The sequence below is a fragment of the Oxyura jamaicensis genome, chromosome 1 (genome assembly GCF_011077185.1).
Source record: "Oxyura jamaicensis isolate SHBP4307 breed ruddy duck chromosome 1, BPBGC_Ojam_1.0, whole genome shotgun sequence".
Classification (NCBI taxonomy): Eukaryota; Metazoa; Chordata; class Aves; order Anseriformes; family Anatidae; genus Oxyura; species Oxyura jamaicensis.
The window spans coordinates 42,412,505-42,434,605 of record NC_048893.1 but is presented as its reverse complement, the minus strand read 5'-3'; the positions used below and the strand labels follow the sequence as shown (position 1 = coordinate 42,434,605).

General features: G+C 50.0%; 1 protein-coding gene across 5 annotated transcripts; it reads left to right on the top strand.

The window, feature by feature from the left end:
- Positions 1-1,506: 1,506 nt before the first annotated feature.
- NFAM1 (NFAT activating protein with ITAM motif 1) lies at positions 1,507-20,965 on the top strand. Of its 5 annotated transcripts, XM_035309440.1 has the most exons (9): positions 1,507-1,675; positions 2,107-2,210; positions 2,463-2,596; positions 4,708-6,099; positions 8,155-8,493; positions 9,275-9,384; positions 11,936-12,034; positions 16,412-16,498; positions 19,081-20,965. In XM_035309440.1, exons 4-9 carry the CDS (start codon positions 6,045-6,047, stop codon positions 19,138-19,140), a joined length of 750 nt encoding a protein of 249 aa, XP_035165331.1. In that variant the 5' UTR covers positions 1,507-1,675; positions 2,107-2,210; positions 2,463-2,596; positions 4,708-6,044; the 3' UTR covers positions 19,141-20,965. The 5 variants fall into 5 exon arrangements, with proteins under 5 accessions (XP_035165331.1, XP_035165323.1, XP_035165348.1 ...); XM_035309432.1 differs by lacking the exon at positions 2,107-2,210 and having other exon boundaries at positions 1,507-2,064; XM_035309457.1 differs by lacking the exons at positions 16,412-16,498; positions 19,081-20,965 and adding an exon at positions 14,635-15,288 and having other exon boundaries at positions 1,507-2,210.
- The last annotated feature ends 1,136 nt before the right edge of the window (positions 20,966-22,101 follow it).

Below are 22,101 nucleotides of genomic sequence, written 5' to 3'. Positions count from 1 at the left end.
CAAGGTGCAAGGGAACGCAGGGATTTGGATAAGAACGAATTGGAAGTGTGGTGCAGCTGTGGGGCACGCCATGGGGCAAGCAGAAGCTGTGACTTGCCAGGGCTTGGGTAGCCGGGCCTGGCACAGCCGACTGGCTCGCCCAGAAGGCCATCTGGCGAGGCGGTGGCTGGCAGGCACGGGTCCTGCGGCTGCCTGGCTGCCCCGTCTCCTTGTTCTACATAATCCTCCCTGTGCCTGCCCGCTGCAGGAGCCGGCCCCCCGCCAACCCTGCCTGCCTCCTCACCCTCCACTCTCTTGGCAGGGCGCTTGCGCAGCCGTCCCCTCAAGCTTTTCCAGGACTGATGCGAACACCCAACACAGCGCTGCTGGCAGGGAGAGGGCTCTTCTTTTAACACAGCATGGCCAGGAGCTGCCAGCATCCTGCCCCTGGCTGCTCTGCTCAGCTGTGGCACCTCGGGGCTGGTGACACATCCCGCGGTGGCTGTGGGAGGGCTGCGCACATGGCTCCTGCTCTCGGGGCTCCTGCTCTCGTACTCCCACAGGGCTGGTGGGGCGAGCCTGCAGCTGCTGGAGCCTGCACTGATTTGAGCCTCCCTCTGTCGAGACCAGGTCAACGGCATTGCAAGGCCCCGACCTGCTGAGGGAGGCGGGTGCCGCATCACCATTTAGCGCCGGTAGTGCTTTGCTTGGGGTGGAAAATACGTAAGAAGCTTTCCCAGGAAAAATCAGCGTACACATCATCTCTGCTTTCTCGCCTAGTGCCCCGCTAGGGGCCCACACTCACTGTCAGGAGGCCTCTGCAGGTTGAGAAGTCTCATTCATAATAAAACTTCACTCCCCAGCAGCACTGGCAAGAGTTTCCACTGCGCCTGCCGCGTAGGAGGGACAGCTTCTGAGACTGACTGGCAAACTGTGCCCGGGTGTCCCGAGGTGAGGCCGCCCTTGCTCCCTGTACCTCTCCCCACGCAGGGGGCTGTTGCCCCTTGGGGCTTGCCAAAATGACTCAGTCGCTCTGGTCTTGCTCCACTGCCAGAGCCCGGGGCTGGCTGCGAGCTGGGTCTGTGGTGCATGCGGGGAACCGCAGGCTCCTGCTCCTCTCCACGGGCTGCTGTGGGGAGGGAGGAAGGGTGAGAAGGGAGGACAGCAGGCATCAGGGCTGGCTTCGCACCGTTGCAGCGGGCTGTGCCGGAGCCTGTGGTAAGGTTTATTTTCCTTTGCTGTATCCCGCCTTCTGCTTACCTTCACCTAACAGGCGAACCGCTATGGCAATAGCTGCAGCTTGCTGAGTAAACATTGTTCTGCAAGTGGCTGATTACAGTTAATTAGCATTAATTTTGCCTTAAATGGATCCTAGTTGCGCTCGTTTTCTAGGGGCTACAGTTGCAGTGCTGCTGCACAGAGGAGATGCCTGGCTGCTGGGAGGCTTGGAGCAGGAAGGATGGGGGTCTCCCTGCGATGGGGGGCAGTGACAGCGTGGGAGGGATGGGATGGGATGGGACCAGCATGGCATTCACTTTTCACACACTTCATCTTCTCGGTGACCTGTACCAGCTCGGCCCAGCACCCACGTTTCACGTGAACAGACGACAAAGCCTTCCGCCATGCTGACAGAGTGCGTAAAACTGGGAGACGAGGATTCACCTGCCCCAAAAAGTCATTCTTGCTTACTGCAGGAGTAGTAGCTTTTCAGAGCTTTTCAGTAATTAAAAAAAAAAAAAAAAAAAAAGACAAAAACACCAATACTCTGTGCAGGTCAAAATGAAGGGGGGGGAAGATGCCTCTTGGCTGGCAGAGGGGCACCTGCGAGGGGTGGAGGCACGGCTGGGGGGCAGCGCTGCTTCCAGCGACCCCCCGGGGAGCTGAGGTGAGGGGCCGGGCAGGAGGCCGAGGGAGCTTGGCCCCGCCATGCCGGGTCGGGGCAGGGCTCGGGGCCGAGGCCGGCGGCTGCCCGCGGCCGGGGCGACGGCGCCATCTTGTGGGTGAGGGCGCGGCCGCCGCCCCTCGGCCGCCAGCCACCTCCTCCCCGTGTTTTCCGCTGCCCTGTAGGCTCTGGGGCTGAGCCAGGTGGATTTTTTAATTTATTTATTTATTTATTTTTCCTGGAAGATGTCAGCCCGAGAAGTCAAGGAAGTCCTTCGAGGCGAAATCCCGCTTGCGACGGGGCTATAAAAGGAAAGCTGCGAAGGGGAGCTGGAGGGGAACGCCGTGAGGTTGGAGCGCAGGCACGGAGTGTGAGCCCCTGAGAGCATATCAGGCGTGTGATGATAATTTAGTCCCCAGCAATCTTTCCAGCAGAGCAACAGAAAAAAAAAAAAAAAAAAAAAAAAAAAAAAAAAAAAAAGGACAGGAGCAGGGTGATTTCTGAGGCAGACTCATTTTGTTGGTGAAAGGGGATTATAAAAGCACCCCCTCCCTTCCCTACGGTGGTGTCAACACCTTTCTTTTTCTGGCTTCCCTTCTAGTTGCTGATTGTTCACTTCCCTGGAGCAGTTCAACGGGTAGAAGCGTAGCGAGGGCATTGGCAGCTTTTACCTCAGCATCATCCAGCCCTGCTGAGAGGCACTTGACGCAGAACGGTGGTAAAATGCTGGCAGAGGTATGGCCCTGCTTGTTCTGGCTCTCCTATCGCTCTTAGCGCCAGCCAGAGGGAAACTGCAAGCCACAGGGTCTGGGGTTAGAGGAGTCAAAGAGATTGCGAATCCTCGGAGGTGCGTGTGTGTTGCCGCTGGCTGGGTTTCCAGTGATGGGGGATTGAGCCGGTCTCTGACAAGGCAGCAAATGCAGAGCTGCTGTGCCGGGGATTGCTCTGAAACGCTCTCAGGCAGGCTCTGCAGTCAGGCTTGTAGAGCTGCAGCTCTTCTCTGCGCCAAGCGGTGTTTCTCTTTTGGATGGTTGTGGTGTTAAACGGTTCAGCAATAAAGAGGCTTTGTTGTGGTCTCTGCAGCGCTGCTTTTGCCTTGGCTAGCAGCAATCTTTTTGTTTGAATAAATACTTTCCCTGGAGTTGGCTGTGGGGACATGTGTGGGCACGTGTGTGTGCGCGCCTTTGCTTGTGGGTGTACGTTGGACACAGCTGTGAACAGGCAGTTCTGGTAGGTTCAGCACTTGCCCAAACTTGTTGTTTCTGAGCGCCAGAACAATGTGCTTTTCCTCCAGTTGGGAACGCTGGCCACTGTCACGGGCTTTTAGCAGTGCTTGAGTGAAATTAATGGCTGTTTTCCAGCCACGGGCAGAAACTGTTGCTAGCACCTGGCCCAGTGCTGTATTTAGGCTCAGGAAGTAATCAGCATTTGCTGCACCAAAGGTGCAGCTTCTCAATCTGTGCTGTGGCAGGGCTAGAGCTGGGCAAGCTGTGCCCTACTTATGCTGGGGGGACCAGCTCACATGCGGTAGCATACTTTGTAATGTACGGGTGAAGGTCACACAGTGACCCATTTCCACTTAAGTTTCAGGGGGATCAGTAACAGCCCTGCTACAGGCTGGTCATAGAAACACGCAGTTCCCCTGCTTTTTCTCATCTTCCTCCCGTTTATGTCTCCAGTCCAGAATCCCCAAACCCAACTGAATTAAAATTGAACATTCAAAGATTCAGGCTGCCTTTAGGCTCTAAGGAACAGAATGCCACCCTGTTGATAGCTGCTGGGTAGTCGTTTCAAAACCATTTCTTTTCAGCAGGCACTACCATAGCAAATTCCAGCAGCGAATGTATTTCTGGCCTGGTGTGCCTCTAATCCCACAGCTGAGTTTTACATGTGCTCTCTTTTGAAATGCTAGAACTATATATTTCTTAAAATTCCAGACAGAGATATTTCTAGGATTTGGCATTTAGAGTGGCAACAGGATTGCTTATAGGAAGAGACGGGAAAGGATGGACGGAGGATGTTGACCTAGCAGCCCTACAAACCTACCGCACTTAATCCACTTATCGCTCTGAATTCCTGAAGCAGATAATGCTGATAACAGTTAAAACACATCACTGACAGGAGCAGCATGTTCTGTCCTCTAGAAATACATCAGTGCTGGAAATTGCAAAGCTGTGTGCTACCATGGGGATGAGCGTGATATAAGAGCTGAGGAGGCCCTCACCGTTCAGTGGAGTTCTTCCACGGGAGGGTAGCTTTTCCCTCCCTCCCCCAGCTATCTTGAGATGCAGTTCAGGCCTGAGAAACACTTCTGAGCATCACTGCGACCCCACAGCCCCCCAGAGCCACAGCTGCCTGATCTGTGCCTACGTATCTGAAATACCAAGTGGGCCCCCAGTGTCTTGTTACTGCTCTTGATTGTCCTTGCTGCTCAGCGTTAAGACCTGCGAGGAGCGATTTCCAGCTGAGACCAGCCCTGTGCAGCTCACGTCAGCATGTCTTGGGGAGAGGAGTTCGTTTTGGCTAATCTGAGCTAAACCTTCCCTGGAGGAGTGCAGCTGCTGCACCAGCCTTGCAGAGCCACACAAAGCCACTTGCTCCTCTCCCCATCTGTCAGGGCTCTCTGCAAGGTACTGGAGCCGTCCCTGGGCTCAGGGGAATGCAGCAGCCGCAGCTGTGCACTGCACCCCTGTGTCAAGACCCTTCCTCCTGAGGACCTGTCCCAGGCTGAACAGGAGGAAAAATGCTATAAACTAAAGAGTTTTGGAGCAAACCTTGCTCCTACAAACTCAACAGACAGAGCGATTTTGACTACACACAATTTACAAGCTCATCTGCCTTCTTAGGTCTTTCTCAGAAGAGGCTGCACAGCTATCCACCGGTCTCCGCAATCCAGCAGGCAGTGTGAGCAGGCACCCTTGAAGTCGCAGCAAAGTGTTTTCCTGTGGACAGTGCAAATGTCTCCCAAGACGTCTGAAAGGAGGAAGCTGTCTGGAGAGAAGTGAGGACCTCTCAGACATCGAGATTTTTTGAGTCAGACACTGCTCAGCTGTTGCATTGCAGATGTCTTAGCTAAAAACAAGCTTTCACTGAAATCAAAGACTCTTCATGAGTTTAAGTGGTGGGATCCTCCCACAAAGAGAGGGCTTTCTTCTTCAAAGGATTCTCCTTAGATTTCCCTACAATAGATTTCGTAAGGCTTGCCTGCATTGTGAAGCTGATTTAGTGCCAGCATCATGTGAATCTGAAACATCACAGCTGTTACGGATGAATTCACTGCCTGGTTGTTCTCACTTCTGCAGTTCAAGTGCTTTCCTCCACAGTAACCTAGCCACGAAGTTGGCTGTGGAGGGAAGTGTTGGGCTGTAAGGAGTACGGTAGGGCTGTTTCTTTCTGCTGAGTGCTGCTGCAGGTACTTGTTTTCCATTCTGAAGGTAAAATAGGTTATCTCATGCTTGAGTGTTCGCATGAAGAATTAGTTTGATTGCGCTGCTCTGCCATGAACCCATGCGCTGTCGCACTGTTAGCTGTTCCTTCATGTAAATAAACGACTTGAGTAAGATAATTTGAAGTAAGATGCCTTTATTCCAAAATATTGGTGGTCAATGCAGTGAGATAATCAGGAACAGCTGCCCCAAAATAACTGCATAAACAAATCTTGCAAAATTATGGTAAAAATCCCAATGTACTATTTTTAAGCTTGTCCATTGCTCCAGGATCAGTTGAATCGTTCACTGAATTGGACCACGTTTATCTCAGATGGCCTCAAATGGTATCAGTCGAAGCACACTTTTTCCATGTTCCAACCTGGGGCTTTGGTCACTACAGAAGGTGACGAAGTTTGCTTTAAATTTGTGTGATATTTTACGGTCATTGGAAGACAAAACTCTCTGCGTTCAAGAGTTTACAGTTTAATCTTTGGACACTTGCTGATAGGTGTAACACCATGATAATAGTACAGAGAAATTAAACAGGGCAGGGAGGAGTCTGACAGAAAAGCAGAAGAGCCTGCATCTGCCGGAAAGAGCTTGCCAAAGCAGAGTGAGTCTGTCCCGCCTGTCCCTGCACAGACGGGAGGGGATCAAACAGCTCCTCAGGCGTGGAAATACCTGACAAAATCCAATCTCTTTTGCCTTTTGGATCTTCATATCTGATTGCTTCCTTACAGCCTTTTGACCCTACCATGGCCTCTAATCTAAAAGTCATCTTCCTGTTTCTTTGGTCGCTTCTCTGTGAAGGTAAAAAATATATATTTTTTCCTTTTGTTTACCCTCAACGTTTGTTCATATTAGAGCATTTCCAGCTGCTATCTTTTTCTAATTTCCAGAGCTCCCCTCTAGGAATTTGCACACTGCTGCTATTTCTGTCTTTTAAGCATTTCAAAGCTCAGAGAGAGAATCCTTAAGAAAGGGGGAACATGGGAGAAGGGTTATATAACCTAAATAAAATGGTTGGGCTTTATCCCTGGCATCTTCTTCTCAAGCTAATGGCTCCTGGGATGCTGCAAAAAGATGGATCTCTCCTCTATTTTGTTAGATCAATGCTTTGCAATGTCTTGTATGAAAACGACATTCATGTGTGTTCTGCTGGGTACAGATGAGGATAAGGTTGATGAATTATTTTTGAAAATAAGGCACAGAAGAGAATACTCAGGTTATCACTCCCGTGGTGGCTGCAGGATTTTCTGTTGCCTCCTTTCCACAACGCTGTATCTAGTGCACACAGGACTGAGCACGCACAAAGACCGTGTCCCTTAGGACTGTTATTGTATCTCAGTTGCTTTTACAGCTAAGAACTTCATTCTAATGATGTAACCTAATCTCTTCTTTACTCTTAGGGTATTGTCCCTGGCTGTGTCATCTGTGGGGGATTTTTCTTAAGTGATGTTACTTCCCTGAAGTCTTTTCTGGACAGTGATCATGCCCTCCTTCTGTTTTTCCACCCCTCTGTTCTCCTTAGTGGTCTGCATTCAGTAGCATTAAGTCAAGAGTTGCCTCCTCGGATGCTGAGTCCTACCACGCAGAGGTGACGCTGCTGTTGCGATGCGGCGTTATTGCGTGATGACAGGAAAGCAAGCCTGGCTGTGCTCTGGGACTGGGACTGCCTTATTAATGCCTGATTGTGAGCCTGTTCGTAGATGCTGAACCCCAGAGAGTCCCATCAAAACCGTGAATGGAAAAGCCTGCCCATCCTCTACTTTCCCTCTCTGTATTTTCCCCTTCTATTTTCATGTCTCAGAAAGAATCCCGAGTCTTTCATTGTGTAACAAGACTTGATGCAAGTTTCCAGTTCCCTTTTTTGAAGACAACAGTGCTTTGCACAGGCCTCCTCTTAAGGTGGTTTCTATGTGGTGTGATAGCAGCTACCAAATATATCAGCTACCAGAGAATGACTGATGTTAAACCCAGACTTGGCTGTGTTGCCAAGAGCTTTGGTACCCCAGGCTCCTTACTAGCCTATGGCTCACTCCTTTTTTTTTTTTTTCCCTTTTATTTTGCAAAACGAGGAGTGAACTATGGTGTGGATTCCCATCTGTGCTTACTCATCCTCTCTTGTAATACCCGACATGATTGTCTACAGAATTTCAGTGACAGATTGCTTTCAACAGACCTGAGTAAGGAGGAAGCACATGAAGGGCATGTTCTCCCATCTCCCTACCTGAAATACTGTCACATGTAGGGATTTAAGATCTGCAGCCTTCTGCAGATACTGACTGTATCTAGCATCCACTCTTGTGCTTTGCTGCCCGTTCACAGCAGCAAAAGTTAGGAGTGATTAAGCTGGCTCATATTTCTCATGCCCAGCGTACAATATGCAATTTCCTTCCTGATTCGTGTCTCAGAGATGCACCTTCGCTGGTGCGCTGTGATTACGTGCATACGTACATGGCCAGGCAGAGGATTGTAACTCAGGAGTTACAGAGGTTGTCCAGCGAGTGTTTGCCTTAGAAAACCGCTTTCCAGTCATCCTTTATAAACAGTGTCACTCCAGCACAAAATCAGTTCCCTTCCTGCTTCATTTCTGCTCTTTCTGTATGCCAGCATTGTGCTGAGGAGCTCACAAGGGAAAAGGGAAAGTCTGTGATTGCAACAGCCTATCTCAAATCACGCAGCAGTGACCTAAGATCACACAGGGCATGTGCTCTGCATCACTCAGTTTCTGACAAGGGCCAACAGTGCTTGCTCCAGACGTGCTTCCCGACATATGTTTATTTTCACCACGTGATTGGGGCAGCAATTTTCTCCTGACTTATGGTGATGTTAGGTGCCTGCTAACAATTATCACCCTTGCAGGGGGAGATGTCAACGTACAGCAGAATCCTCTAATCCAGGTTGCACTGCTCAAGGAAGAAGTGTCCATCCCCTGTGAAGTCACCTTCCCTTACACCCTGAAGTACACCAAATTTTCAATCTTCTATTACTGGATTAATTTACTGGGTCAGAATACACCCATCTCTAATCGGGAAGAAAATGTACAAATCCCTCCTGGAGAAGAGAATAAGACCACTGCCAAATCCTACAATCACAAAACCATGCCACTTGAAAGCAGCTCATCTACTGGCACCTACTATTGCGAGGTCCGGTGGAGTGACATCCAGAAAATGGGAAATGGAGTGTTTGTCCTTGTGAGAGGTAAGTGAACAGCCAGAAAGGAAGGGCAAACAGTTACAAATCAGCTGGACTTTGCTGTGAAAAGATGATCTTTGCTTTTCTTTTCCTCTGCCCAAACAAGCTATAAAGTCAGGTGGGAATAATACTTAATGCCTAATTCTTAAAGCCATCAGGGTTGAATGTGCTTTACACAGGGCTCATCGTAATGCCTCCCCCTTTTCCGTGTGCTTACAAGGGGTCGGTTGTTCTATTGATGCGCAGACTGGAAAACAAGGGAGAGCTTCTGGCCAAGATAAGAGGAATGCTGTAGAAAAGTGGTAAGGCTGAGCATGCTGCTCACTGGCAGGATTTGTACTGCTGAGTGCTGGATATGAAAAACTTCTTAGGGTAAATGGGAAGAGCCGTGATGAAAGAGCTTTGTTACACTGGCCAGAGGTGCCTGTAATATCCCCCCTGCTAGTTTGTGTAGCCTGTGTGCTTTCCACCATCTGCATTTCTACCCCCATCACTAAAGACCTTTGCTAGCCTCTACCTACCTAGCACCCTTTTTGGCTCTCATTTTTATATCATCTCCCTCTACTCAACATGAAGTGCAGCTACTTATACCCTGTCTCTTTTGCGTGATTCTCCAGCTGCACCCTGCTCTCTGTTCAGTCAGGCTGTGTTTTGAAGCATGTGTGCATCCGTACAACCTTTACTGCTTCTGGAGTTTAACTCCCCTAGGGCTTTTGGCCAGAGTTAAAAACACAACAGAATTGTAACTTCCACTCACGCTGTGAATCTTTTGCCTTCTTTCCCCCAGAGAAAGGCTACATCGAGACTTCCTATGGGTGGGACATCCTCATTACCTTCACCACTCTTCTGGTGGCACTGAGCATCACTGCGACAGCTCTGCTCGTGTGGAAAAGAAAGGCAAGTTATTACCAAATAAAAACCAATACCTGACGTGACCCATTCTAGGAATTTATTTCTCTTGCTTCTAACTTGGCTGGATTAGAACTCCCCATGCTGAAATTTTCCATGCTGGGCGTCTGTCTCAGGTTTATTTTCTTTTTTTTAAAGTTCAATCATTTTGAGAAAAAAAAAAAAAGATTACAGAAAAGACAAAGCGAGCTATTGATTTGTCCGTTAAAGACATTCTGGTAACCATTTTGACTCTGGCGTGCTCTGCTTTAGAGCAAGGTTCTGATACAGGGCAAGAAGTCACACCAGCAGCGTGCTGGCCCTGAGAATATTCAAGCAGATGTAGCCTTGTGATGGGTCTTTGGAAAACTGCAGTTTGTGTGTGGCTGGTTGTGGCTCTGGTCAATTTAGCAGCTCGGTTTTCTAAAGGAGCCCACGCAAGGCTGCCTTTACACACGGTGTCAGTCTGACGGGTAATGTGTCCTGGGCACCAAAGCAAGTCTCTTGCAGCCCTGATGGCAGGGGGAGAGCAGGGATTTCCGCATGTCTAATCCTCTTTCAAAACGGGAGCTACTCTCCTGCAAAGGCATGACCTGATGGCAAGGAAACTGCAACTCCTGAGCCATGGCTTGGGCACCATAGAAGACAGCAGTCTGCAGTGTGGAGGGCATGGGAACCAGAACCTTGGGCATGCATGCTTGGCAGATAAAACATTAAGAGACAGGGTTGGAGGGGAAGGTCAGGACAAGGATCCCAAGGAAGCCTGTGTAGAGGTTCCAGCTGACTGGAAAAAAAGAGTGAGACAAGGACTTGAGGAGCAACCTGTTTTAGTTGACTCTGAGCAGGCTGTGGATCGGACTAGACCATCTCCAGAGGCACCTTCCACCTTCAGCAATCCTGTGAGGATGGAAGAGAAGAGCCTTGAGAGGCTCTGGGGACTGGGCGCCAGGGCAAGGAAGTACTAGAGCCTGGAGGAGGATGTTAAGGCTGGATTGAAAGGGACTCTTGGGTGAGAAGACTAGAGGCACAGGCTGGGACTGGTTGGGTAAGAAAAAGCTGAGGGCAAAGGGGAAACCAGAAGTGGAGAAGAAAGGGTATATAGAGCAGGAGAAGAGCCAAAAGCAGGGGCAAAAGGTCTGAATGAGGTAGGGAAAAAAACTTTGAAGTTGTGATATCTCTGTTGACCAAGCAAAATCTGCTGTTCCTAGCAGTGCCTCCTTCAGGCATTCAGAACAATATCCTCTGCACTCCTCCTGACATCTCAAGGCTGGCTTAAATAGTCCTGGTGTATTTCAGAATGGAATTTGGGGATTGATGCTTTTTAGGTAGTGTATCCCGCCATATTTTCTCTTACAAGCTGCCCTCTGCCACCACGAGAGCAGACTGTGGAGGCTGTGTTGCTGGTGCAGACCTCTGACTCCAAGGAGCATCAGGCTTCAGCACGCACGGTCAGAGCTCTTGAGATGGAAAACAGAGAGGCAGCAGTTGGCAGGCCTGCAAATCTCGTGAGACTTACCTTGCAGGCAGGCAGATGGAGGGGGAAGGAGTAAGCAGCAGAGTGGCTGGGCTGGAGATGGGCCCCCATCTCTGCCTAGACAGCATCTCCGTGGGGCCGGGGGGGGAGGCACCGTCACGACTTGCCGCTTGGCATCTCTAGGCTTTGAGGTAGGCCAGCAAGTCTCAGACCTACGGGCTCTCCTTGGGGCCTGGGGAGATCAGGCAGTCATTACAGTTGCCCTCCTGCAGAACACAGCCCGTATTTCTCACCACAGCTTGCTCAGACCTGCTGGTTTAAAAATGTTTATCTTTAAGAGAAGCTATTTAGCATCCTCCTTAGTTACTAATGGACTGGAAAGCAGTTCATCGTTTTCATGTGATGTGAATATAATCATCCCACTTCTTTCCGAATTAGAACAGAGATACTTAGCAAAGACTGCTGCCTTTTCTGCCTCTTTCTCTTGCTTGCTGAGCAGGGCTAACCCTTATCTGAGCATGAATGGAGCATGTTCAAGGAGAAGTCATCTGATGCAAGAAACATTTCAGAGGAAGAGGCCTTCTTTCAGCTCTGTGCTGGACTTGCACGTTAGGGTATCTCTGACTGTATGCCATCATTAATGTCAGCCTGGTGCTTTTCCCTAGATGCTGTGTATTAGCATCTTCCCAGCCAAATCCTGACAAAAGTCACTGCATTCTGCTTCTCTAAAATCCCCCTCACACTTTGAATATGGCCCTGCTTTACTCCCTGCCCCACAGTATTGTTGTGTGCTGATCAATATCTCTGCCCCCCATCCAGCTTAGTGTCAGTGCAACTGATTTCTATGTACAGACAGAGCCCAGTTCTCCTTCCCAATGCTCCACTGTCAGGTGTCAAACTCCTTCCTTTTACCCTGTGGTGAGGAAAGTGGCTGGCCTGTGTTGTGCGTAGAGTCAGCATTCTTTGCTTCTGAAAGGCTCAGGGGGTGTGCGAGCAGCTGGCTTTGGCATGCACTCTGCATTCATTTCATTTTGGGGGAGATGGTGTTTTCTCCAAACGTGTGATTTGGTGTCTTGTCCCGCGCAGGTATTGTGTCCGAAAAGGAACCAGCTAAATATACCGAGGCAGAAGATAGAAACCCGGCCTCCGTCAGCCAGCCCGCCACCACCTTCTCCTGTTTATGACGTGAGTACCAGAATCACCTTCCATCCCTCGCGTCCACATCGTGGTACAACCCCTCCTTTCCCTGACCTGCCAGGGTACAGGCAAGATGATAAAATATCAGTATTGTGATGTGAAACATAAACAATACCTGAATGTCGGCCTGGTACCAGTGATCCTGCCTCTGTGTTCTCTTGGGCCTGTGCATGCTGCACGTCTCCATCCTGATCGCCAGCAGTGCGGGGCCAGCTGGAGCTCCTGGCAGCAGAGGTCTCCAGAAGGATCTCCAGAAGCCAGAAGGGAAGAGGGGATCTCAGCCCCACTTTGCACTGCAAGGTGTCTCAAGGACCTGCTCTCCCCAGCCTGAGACTGATGACTCAGGGAAGCAGCAGAGAGAGAAACTCCCCCACCAACACCAGGGTTTGTCGAGGTCCTTCACTGGTGTCAGCGTCATGGACCACTGCAGTCCTGAGCAGGCTGGCACAGTCTGGGGATGAGGGCAGGAAGAAAGTGAAGGGAGTCTCCTTTTTGGAACATCTCTCTTCATCACTTCGATAGAATCCAGCCAATCGACTCCTTTTCCGTTCCCCAAACTGGAGAACACCAACTGCTCCCGCTCCCTGAGCCCAGTAGCAGCAGTGTCAGAGGTAATAGGATTGGAGTGGCTCTCCTCAAATGTCAAACCCAGACCTCTTACCTCAAGTCACCATGACCCCTAATCACGTTTACAGCCCATCCAGCTCCATTTAAAGTGTGTTCCTTCTTTTTCCTTTTACTCCCACGGGAGGACCACTCAGCGAAGAAGGGCATGATTATTTTTTTTTCACATGGTCTGTGGGACAAATGAGGAGGAATGAAATGAAACGTGAGTAGAGAAGGATGCTGCCTGAATATTAGGAAACCTTTCTGACTGTGAGGTCTATAAGGACTGGAAAAGTCTCTCCAAGGAAAACCTGTAAGCTCTGCTGCATTAATCATTTAAACTAAACAAAGTGGAGCTCTGGAGAATGTACTACAGAGAGGAGCAAAGCTCTGCCAAGGAGGCAAGGAAATCTGATAGGGGGCAGATATGGAAGCAAAGGCAGTCCTGCCCCCTTCTCATTCTCACTTCCCAGGTGGGGGGCACTGTTCTGTGGCTCTTCAGTTTTTGGAATAGAGGTTTAAAAAAGCCCTGTATCTTGTATATGATGTGCTTATTCTGGGTAGAAAGCAATGCTTTGGGTAAAGGATGTTGCAGGTTATAAACCTTTTCATTTGTATCAAGTAATTTCTTTTTAATTCAGGCTTTTAAAAATCCGAATTGGAAGTTTCCTGCTGAAGTGGATGATTTCTGCAAGGAGACAAAAAAAAAAAATCAAATCCATTTCTCGCTCAGTCGGCCTCGTCATGCATCCTTAGCTCCATCTTAATTACATGTTTCATCATGTTGTTCTGTTCAGGAGGCCCCGCTAACGCTCATACAGCAAGCCAGCAGAGCCAGCCTTAGGCGCAGGCAGTCCTGGTAGCTGGCTGAGCTCCTGTGCTGCAGGAGCCCTCCAGACCTGGCCCATCCAGCCTTGCCCCATCGCCTGTTAACTGCCCGCCAGCTGCGCAGGGCTCTCGGCCAGCCCAGCGTGCAGGGCAGGCGGCTCAGCCCCCTTTGGCGGAGCAGCAGGCAGCCTCGAATCGTCTCCTGCGTGCTACAGGGTACGAGCCTGCCCCACGGAGCAGCTGCTGTGACTCGCTCGGGCGTGAGGCAGCAGCTCCCGCAGCAGGGGGAGGAGGTGGGAGCGTGGGGCTGCAAGGTGGAACCTAGAGGGTGATGGCGAAGAGAGGGTGAGAGCCCTGGGGTGGAGACCGTGCTTTGTGAGGTCCTCTTGGTGTTAAAGTGGGTGTTGAACACTTAGTGCATGTTTCGTGGCTGAGGGGAGGCAGAAATCTGTGGATGGCACAGGGGGAGGCTAAGGCAAGGGAAAGGGATGGATGAGTGAGAAGTCACTTTGAGTGATGAGATAAAGAGGATTAGGTGAAGGGACGGGAGGCCTGCGCATGCCAGATGTGCTATCCGTGGGGGAAAGCAGAAGATCAGAGAGTCCAGAAAAAAGTCAGGGAGTCGCAGTGTTCTTGCAGGCCTGGAAATGGGAGCAGGAGCAGTAGGAGGCAGGACTGGGCATCCGAACAAGGGCTTCGAACTGGCTGGTGCAGCTCATTAAAAGGTCTGTGCTATCTTCCCTGGCAGCAGGGCTCTCCCCGACACAGAAAGGCTCCTAGCACACCTCCTGAGCCCTTCTGCTGCGCATCACTAGGAACAAACGTCCTCCCCACCGCCCCTTCCAGGTGCCACAGGTTGCCTTGTGGTCCTTGGGCTTGGGTGTCAGCTGTGAAAAACAGCTCGGGGTAGTAAAAAACCCTGCAAGGTGTGTGGGGAGAGGGGGCAGAGCTGTGCTGCCATGCGTTATTAGGCCCTCCTGCCCTCCTGCAGCCCCGGAGCAGCTCATTGCACTGGCTGGACCAAAATCTGTATTTTTCTCCATCTTCCCGCTCGGCTGCCTAGTTAATGAGCAGCTTGGAAATAACAATCCGAGGGCCTCGCTTCATCCGCTTTACACTTCAAACAAGCTTTTTTTTTTTTTTTTTTTCAGCAGCAAACAGAGCTCCTGCAGCGCAGGCGGGTTCCAGAGCACAGGAGCTTTTCGGGAAAGCATCTGGCAGCGGGGAGGAGAGGCCCGCGTGCCGCTGCTGTGACAGTAGCAGGTGGTCAGTGGCCAAGTAGAAGGAATTGATTTGCAAATGGCAGCTGGAGACACCGGCTTTCCAACTGGCCAGCAAAGGACAGGCATTGTTAACAGCCGTCAGGAGAGGAGGGCTTGCAGAGGGAGGGAGTCTCTTCTGGGGGATAAGCACCAAAAGGGTGCTTCTTGCTTGCAAGTGGCTTTGGGACTGGAGCAGTGAAAGAGACTGCCTGTCGTGGCAAGGGGGCACAAAGCCAGGCTCTCATGAGCAGAGCACACAGGACAAGGTCCTCACTGCCAGCATCACAAAGGGAATTAGAAATGAAGAAGGGGAAATGGGATTTTCTGCGTGCGCATGTGCACACGCAAATACTTGGGGATGGCTGCTCTAGGCAAGTGGGTTGTTGGGAGCGGGAAGCGGACAGGTGAAACACTTGGGCTGCTCCCGGAGGAGGAGTGGGGATGGGAGAGCTGCACGGCGCTCCTCTCCTTGCAGCCCATCCTGCCTGAGTGCTTGTTCCCAGCCCTGATCCCAGGTGCTGCTCCTTTATCATCTCATCCTCTTTAAACCACAGTCTCGCTGGCCACGACCCAAAAAGATGCTGGGCGTTTGCAATTCCCGATGAAATGACAGGGTGGGGGGGAACTCCCAGCCCCAGATTCAACCCCCTGTATTTTGCTGGTCCCCCTCGCTGTGTTGCAGGGCGCCCCGCTCCCTCTGCAGCCTCTCCACTAATACCATCTGCCCCCCTTGCGGCTGGAGCTCCTCCCATCCTCCCGTTGCCAGAGAAACAGCCACCTTGGCAACCTGCTGTCATCCTTGAAACACACATGGAAAAGTCCTCCTGATTGTTATGTTTGATCCTTCAGGCAGATCTGGAACATCACTCAAACTGACGTGCATCTCTTGTGACACGATTACCTGGGGGACCAACGGGTGCAGACACATGTAGGATGTGTGTGTGTTTCTCTACGTATCCGTGCGGGACCACGGATATGTCTGTGGGCCTGCGAGTGGATTGATTTTTTTATTATTCTTATTCTTTGCTCACTCTACAAAGAAAGGAGAGTTCTGGCTTGGAAATATATATTTGAAAAAAAGAGAAAAAAAAAAAAATCAAAACCAAACCAAACCAAAACGGCAACCAGACAATAAATAGAAATGGTGCCTGATGTAAGGCTTCCTGTTTTCAACAGCCCTCATGTTCCAGAAGCCCAGCCTAGCCTCCCCTCTCACCCTTGTGTGCCCAGAACAACCAAAAACAAGAGCTTTTTGGGCGTGAGGCACCTAAACAGTCCCGGGCGATGCAGTGCTGCCTGCTCCCTGTGCTCCCCGCGGTGCACAATTCCCATTCAGGCAGCAGAGGGGCCTTCGTTTTGCATTGTTGTATCAGTTTGGAGTGCACAGAGGCAGGGGCATTGCCATTGTTCTCTCACTGCCTTACACAGGGTAGGTAATATCAAAAGCTGTCTCTGTGAGCCTGGAAAAGGAACGTGATGTAGCTGCACTGTAAAGGTTTCAGAGGAATAATGGTTTTTCTTTTTGCACAAGTTCAGGACAGGAACTTTGGAATTTTGGAGACGTCAGGGGTTCCTCAGAAATGTCAGGCACGAGTTGGGGAACAACCCAATGGGCAATCAGATGTGCTTAAACCTAAGCATTTTTTTGAACCTTCTCTTCTCTTTGCAGTGCCTGAATTCACAGCAAGTTGAGGTCTATTCTGTCCTCGAGAACAACACAAAGAACCCAGAACCCAGAAGGAATCCTCCAGGGAAGGTAAGGGATGGGGCCCTGTTCTTGGAGAACTCCCTTATGCACTGGGCACATGGGAAGAGAAAACCCAGAGTCACCATGGCCCTAGCTGGCATTAAGTGTGTCTGCTATTTCCGCACTTCCAGCCCCACTGAAAGGGGAAAACGGGACGTGGCATCCCCTCGCCAGCTGTGCTGCACGTGTGGTGCATCTTCCCTTTTCCGGCACAACCCTTGCTGCTGCTGCACTACCGGTTCTGGCAGGCAGATGCTTTGCTGTGTGATGTTCCCCGAAAGGTACCGAGCTGTTTGGCATTGTTGCTCCCTCTCAATAGGCTGGAAGTTCATGGAGAGTTGGCCAGATGCTGTCCCCCACTATTGCCCCTTCCAGGTTGTTTAGGCAGCTAAGAAGTCCCCCAGGGTAGAGGAATCCGTGCACTGGGGGCAGACCCTGGGCACACTTTTGCTCCCGCTGGCATTAAGCACCTGAGAGCCATTTCCTGGAAGCTGTTCCAGAGGGACAAAGCTTGCATCAGGCACCTCAGTGAACGTTTCCTTCCTGTCCTCAGAAATTTATTATTCATTTGCCTTCCAGACCTCTTACCTACTTAAAAAATACGTTCACTCTTCCAACATTGGAAAATGTTCCTGAAAAATGTCCCCTGCTTCTCCCAGGGCTGTCCCGCTGGGGAAGGTTCCCCAGGTTAACCAAGCAGGGTGCAGCATGGAGCCAGCTTCAGCTGGCACCATCCCTCCCTTTTGGGAAGGAACATATTTTCCAGCGTCTGAAGCACTTTCACAACTCCCAACTTTAGGAAAAAGTGGAATTAAATCAAGTGCCTTCTTTGACATCAGAGCTAACTACAGAGTGTTCTGCTCCCAGGGCCACTGGCATCGTGCACGTAGTGCTGGGGCTCCACAGCAGCGGCAGCAGAGGCAGGGGCAGGAACCTGGTTACTGCAACTGACTGCTGAGGGGAAGGATGGTTTGTGACATACAGGCAGCCTTATATTCCGGCGTGTTTCTGGAAAAGACAGCATTCCTGTTTTTGTGTTCTTGCTGCATTTTGAATTAGTTGGGTAGGAAGAACAGTAAGTCCTGAGCCCCCTTCCCTGTCATATTTATTCTTCTGTACACCTTTATCATCTGCCCCCTTCTGAATGATTCAGTCTGGGTGAGGAGATGCAGTATATGTGTTTGTTTTTCCTACCATGGCGCTCTCTGGGCTGTGCTGAATGACCTGTGTGTGGCCCACACCACTCAGCTGCTGCTTTTAGGGGTCAGCAGCCCTGTGAAACAGAGCGGGAGCAGAGCAACAAAACAAGAGCAAAGAAGCATCTGTGTGCAAGTGGGTCTGGCTCTTGTGGTCCCTGTGGGAGAAACAAAGGAGAAGAAAGCAAAGAGAGGTGCTGGGGTGGGCTCTCACGGGCACGGAGTGTGTGCCCAGTCCTTGTGCTGCTCAGAAGGGAGGGAGGTGTGAGCAGCAGGCCCCCACTGTGCCCCTGCTGCAACCCACCTCAGGGGGAGCCGGAAGGGGCTTCTGAAACAGGAGCAACTGCGGGGAGTGGACGGGGATGCCAAGGCCTTGGGACCTCCGCGCAGTGAAGGCGACTGAAAATGGAAAAGGTGGATGGGCTGGATTCATCTCTGAGTTTGTTTCCCAGAAGCCAGGAATGAGTTTGGTTCCCCCCAAAAGGGCTCCGGCCTTCTCTGCACGGCACGATTTGACTGCCCTGCCCAGTACGGCTGCAAGCGCTTTGACCAGCTTCCCTCTCAGCCATCCTGGGCTCTGACCACCTGGGACACGCGTCCTCCAGCTGGCTGGGCCAGAACGTAACAGGGTGTTTTCCCAACAGCGTGACTCGTAGGCTGGAGGGCTTGTGCCGGGCCGGGGAGCTGGGATTGCTGAGCTGTGCCTGAAACGTGCTGCGGATGCTGCACGCAAAGGGAAGCCGGGCAGAGAGCACCTGAAACGGGAGCGTTTGCGAGCCATCACTGCGCTGCCAGCCAGCCTGGTGGCAAAGGGTTAATCCTCCAGAGCCTGTGCATGCTTTGGAGGTGCCCGTGCTCAGCTTTTCTAAAACGTTTCCCTTTGGTGGTGGCAACAGAGAAAAAGCTAGTGTAGGTAGGGCTCCATTCACCCTCTGGCACTTCAGCTATTTGCTGTGTAACCTTGCTTACAGCGGGCCTGTGCCACGCGGCGCTTAAAATATCAGTCTGTCAGCGCCTTGTCTGCACCGGGAACGGCTGTGAGGAATAGACTCAACTGTTGAAGAAACAGGATTGAGGAGGTCAGGGAATTCCTCCTTCACAGAATCCAGAGTGATTTATTTTTTTTACCGAGTCCAATTTTCCCTCCCCTCCCTGTCTGACAGCTTTTTGGGGGAAGAGTGACAAGCAAAGGAGGCATCTTTATCCCTTGGGCTGGATTAGTCACGTTCGTCTCTGTCGGAGCAACATTTCTCAGTGTAGTGGCTTCCATTGCGGTGGATCACTTATAGCCATTTCCAACAGAACAAACGTCAGTGCCTGCTGATTAAGAATTAATTCATCTTCTTTTGAATAATTTTCCTCCATTTCTTTTTTCTCCTTTTCATCATTCTGCAGACATCTAAGAAGCAAGAAAGTTTAGAAGAATCCTCTGATACAGTGTATGAGAATATCTAACGGGGAAAAACTGGTTCTGTGTGGACCAGACATCTTCTTGCACGACAGAACTGCTTCCTGCATCCTCAGTTCTCTGCGAAGACCCACAGCGACTTCAGGGTGCAGCCACGGGGGACTTGTGAACCCCGGGCTCCCTCCAAACTGCCCTTCATTAACAACAGAATACGTCTGTTCAAATCCCACTGGGGCTCAGTCTGCATTGATGCAGTGAAGATATTTTGCAGCAAAGCCGTTTGATGCAAAAAAAAGCTGTTTTTTGTCAAGCACTCGTACGCATCTTAGACACGGTGCAGATGGGATCTGTGCACGTTTCTCTCGCTTGGCCTGGCTAAAATACTTGAATCTCGATCCTCTGTAAGTGATAGCGCGATCCAGAGACCTCCCTGCTTGCTGGCCTGATCTTCCAGTCCTGACTTGCAGCAGTCCATCTGATCCTGTGCCTACATTTCCCTGACACAGCCGTCAGGCCTTCATGCGTAGTTTAACTGAGATCCAAACGTCCACCTGCCCATTTTTCCCTTTCTCAGGAACCCCACAGTGAAACATGCTTTCTCATAATCTGCTAATCCCATCAAGTAGTCACAGATGCCTGCTGTGACCGAACTCAGCTGACTCAAATCAGTGCCTTGGAATAAATGCTTTCCCTTCAGCAATATCAGCAGTATACGGTGAGGGATGGATGCATGAACAGAGATAAAGATGGAAAAAAGGAAGCCAGAGAAAATATCCCTGCCTGGCACTATGTCTCAGCAGCAGTGCCCTTTCCAGAACGAGGAGAAGGATCAAGGAGCTGGGAATCCGAGGAAAATGCCTTGCTGGGGCTGAACAGATCTGGGGCCAGGTTCCAGAGATGTTCAAGCCAAGCTCCCCCGTTTCCCCAGTTCTGAAATCTGTAACGACTGGAGAGAGGAGGGAGGTCCTAGAGATGAATTTTCTATTCAAGCTCCTCTCTCTCCTGTCAGCTGGGACTTGCCTACCATTTGTGCTGATGGATATCCTAGTTCTGATAGGGAGGAAGTTACGTTAAATATCCGTGTAACACGATCAAACCAGTGGATCAAAAAGCTGAGGCTGTTTCTCTCAGATTAAAAAAAAAACAACAACAAAGTAACAACCAAACAAAACCAACCCAAAATAACAATACGTAGCATAACTTGAGAGGAATCATAGAAACCTCTTTAAAGAAGAAGATCAAATTAAAACTGAGCTCCAGGGTCATAGGACCCTCTCTAGCTGAAGATAATGTTGCTATGCATCAGAGATAGAGGCTATGGAAAATGTCTCCGGGGCCTCCAACCTTCCTATACTATGTTTAAAGAGATAATCCGCTTATTGCTTTGCTCTTTTTATTAGAAGAGATTTCAAACATGCAATTTGGACTTTAACCACAGGAAAACACTTTTTCTCTTCCCAGTGTTGAGGAATTCATTTCAGAAAGAGCAATGAATAGACAGCATGGCTTACTAGACCTGTCTTCCATTAGTTAAGTGATCGTCATAATTATAAATAAATATTTCGGAACTCAACAATGTTAGTATTTACTCATGTGACCAGAAATATAAGCGAGGAGAAAACATTTGTCTTCATGGACAAAAAATTACAAGGATTGCACAGGTATAATATTTTCTTTCCTTACCAAATTTGAAGACTGATGAGATGAATTATAAGTATGTTGCAGTACAGCGATAAAATATTCAGAAGCAGGTGGTGGATTAGATGAAGAGTTAAAACTCTGGAAGTAACGCTGCTTGGTTTTTGTGTTTTGCTTTTTTAATTTTGTAAGTACTAAAAACAAGGGTTAGTACTAAAAATTTCCTGGCAGAGATCTCACTGTGCAGTGCATTGTTTTGTCTCGTCTTTCTATTACCTTTTAAAACAGCATTTAGGTCTGAACAGCTCCATGTATTAAGTAGCTGAAGCCGTTTAAAATGAAACACAAGAAAAAATGCTACTTGGAATACAGGGGCTATTCCAGACCAGTCAGTGCTGAAGAACCGAACAAATTCCAACCGGTTGCGATCAGTTAAGTGAAAAAGTAAAACTTTCCAAGAAGCACTGGGGAGGCTGGGGATTTGGGCGGTGCGCCACAGCTCGTCAAAGTCAAGGGGAGTTGCCGTGGTGATTTCCAGGGGTTTTGGTTTGGCCCTGCAAGGCTAAAAGGCTGCAGCACGAGGAGGAGGAAGGTGGGAAGCTACGCAGCCAGAAGCTAGCGTCGCTTCTTCGGCATCGTGCACAGCAGCAGTGGCACCAGAGGTGGTGAGAGAGAAAGGTGTAAAGGAGAAGACTGGGAGAGAAGGGGTGTTTTTAAATGCGGTAAGAGTTTTCCAAGGAGGTATGAGGAAATGCCTTCAGGCATCAGCAGGAGAAAGTAGTAAATATAATTTATGTAACATTGGCATAGCTATTTATAGCTGAGATTTGTTCAGGAAAAATAAAATAAAAAGCAGTCATTTGCTCTTCTTGTCTCACCTGGCTGTGCGGTCCATGAGAATAGACGCAGAAAATGAGTGTTATTAGGAAGAGGAAAGGAGCTCATTTTTAAGTGTGGAGCAATACATATAATAAATAAAAGGAAGAAAAATTAACGATCAGCTCCCCTAGCTCCACACAGGACAGAGCTGATGACTGAGTCGTGTTTATTCCCCACATTTTGCTTTAAATTGAATGTTGAGAATGGATTCCTCTTTAAAACTGCGTCCCTGAGGGCCACCGCTCTGCTTGCTTCCCCCAGCATGGAGCTGCTGCGCGCAGCACACGCTGTCAGGTTACGGTGGTGTAATCTTTGATTCCCAGGCGCCGGGAAAGCTAAGAGAAATTATCCCTTTGTAGTGACAGGATTTCAGGCAAGTGGAGACACATTATCAAAATAAGCGGTGGTGCGAGGTGGAGATGCACCGTCTGCACACCTCTACAGGAGGTGCTGTGCTAGCAGGAGGGGCCCTTGCCCTCTGCACCGGGAGC

Coding starts and splice junctions, on each gene's coding strand:
- NFAM1 (XM_035309440.1), top strand. CDS start 6,045: ATGGCCTCTAATCTAAAAGTCATCTTCCTGTTTCTTTGGTCGCTTCTC. Junction 6,100..8,154: donor TTGGTCGCTTCTCTGTGAAG/GTAAAAAATATA, acceptor TCACCCTTGCAG/GGGGAGATGTCAACGTACAG. Junction 16,499..19,080: donor GAAGGAATCCTCCAGGGAAG/GTAAGGGATGGG, acceptor ATCATTCTGCAG/ACATCTAAGAAGCAAGAAAG.